The sequence below is a fragment of the Acanthisitta chloris genome, unplaced genomic scaffold (assembly GCF_000695815.1).
Source record: "Acanthisitta chloris isolate BGI_N310 unplaced genomic scaffold, ASM69581v1 scaffold29277, whole genome shotgun sequence".
NCBI classification, from domain to species: Eukaryota; Metazoa; Chordata; class Aves; order Passeriformes; family Acanthisittidae; genus Acanthisitta; species Acanthisitta chloris.
Genome location: NW_008681522.1, coordinates 16,426 through 16,947, shown reverse-complemented (window position 1 = coordinate 16,947; position 522 = coordinate 16,426). Strand labels below are relative to the sequence as shown.

General features: G+C 58.8%; 1 protein-coding gene across 1 annotated transcript in view; it reads left to right on the top strand.

The window, feature by feature from the left end:
• SOWAHC (sosondowah ankyrin repeat domain family member C) overlaps window positions 1-250 on the top strand; it is a gene marked incomplete at its 5' end in the record, with an annotated part of 587 nt that extends 337 nt beyond the window's left edge. The window contains 1 exon segment of the mRNA XM_009078140.1: window positions 23-250. Coding sequence (XP_009076388.1) covers window positions 23-250 — 228 coding nt within the window.
• Between the last annotated feature and the right edge of the window lie 272 nt (window positions 251-522).

The window sequence follows — 522 nt, the reverse complement described above, 5'->3', positions numbered from 1 at the left end:
CCACCATCACGGCGCTGGGGAGGACGGGGAGGGCACCGACGGGGCAGCGGTGCAGGGCAAGGGCAAGGAGATGACCAGGAAAGCCTCCGGCAGTGGACGGATGAAGCCTCGGCTTAATAAGATCCGCTTCAGGACTCAGATCATCCACAACACACCCTCTTTCCGTGGGGACACCGAGGAGGAAGAACACGAGGAGAAATCCCTGAAAGCATCCTTCAAGCTCAGGCCCAAGTCCAACGTGTTTGGATAAGGCCGGGGCGGGAGGTCTGGGAGGTGGGTGCAAGGACCAAAGTGCCCTCAGGTGTAGCACAGAAGGCGAGGCAGGTACGAGTGGGTGCTCATCTACACTCATGGGCTCTGGCCAGATGGGTCCAAAGGATCTTGCTTCAACTCTCAGTTCGGTGGGGCCTGTGAGTCCAGGGCTCTGGGAGCTTACAAATCCCAAGAGCAGCTGCTTTGGCTGTGCCCTGAGTGCTGAAGTGAGAGGCAGTGGGTGGGTTGAGAAGCACTGGGGTGTTTAAA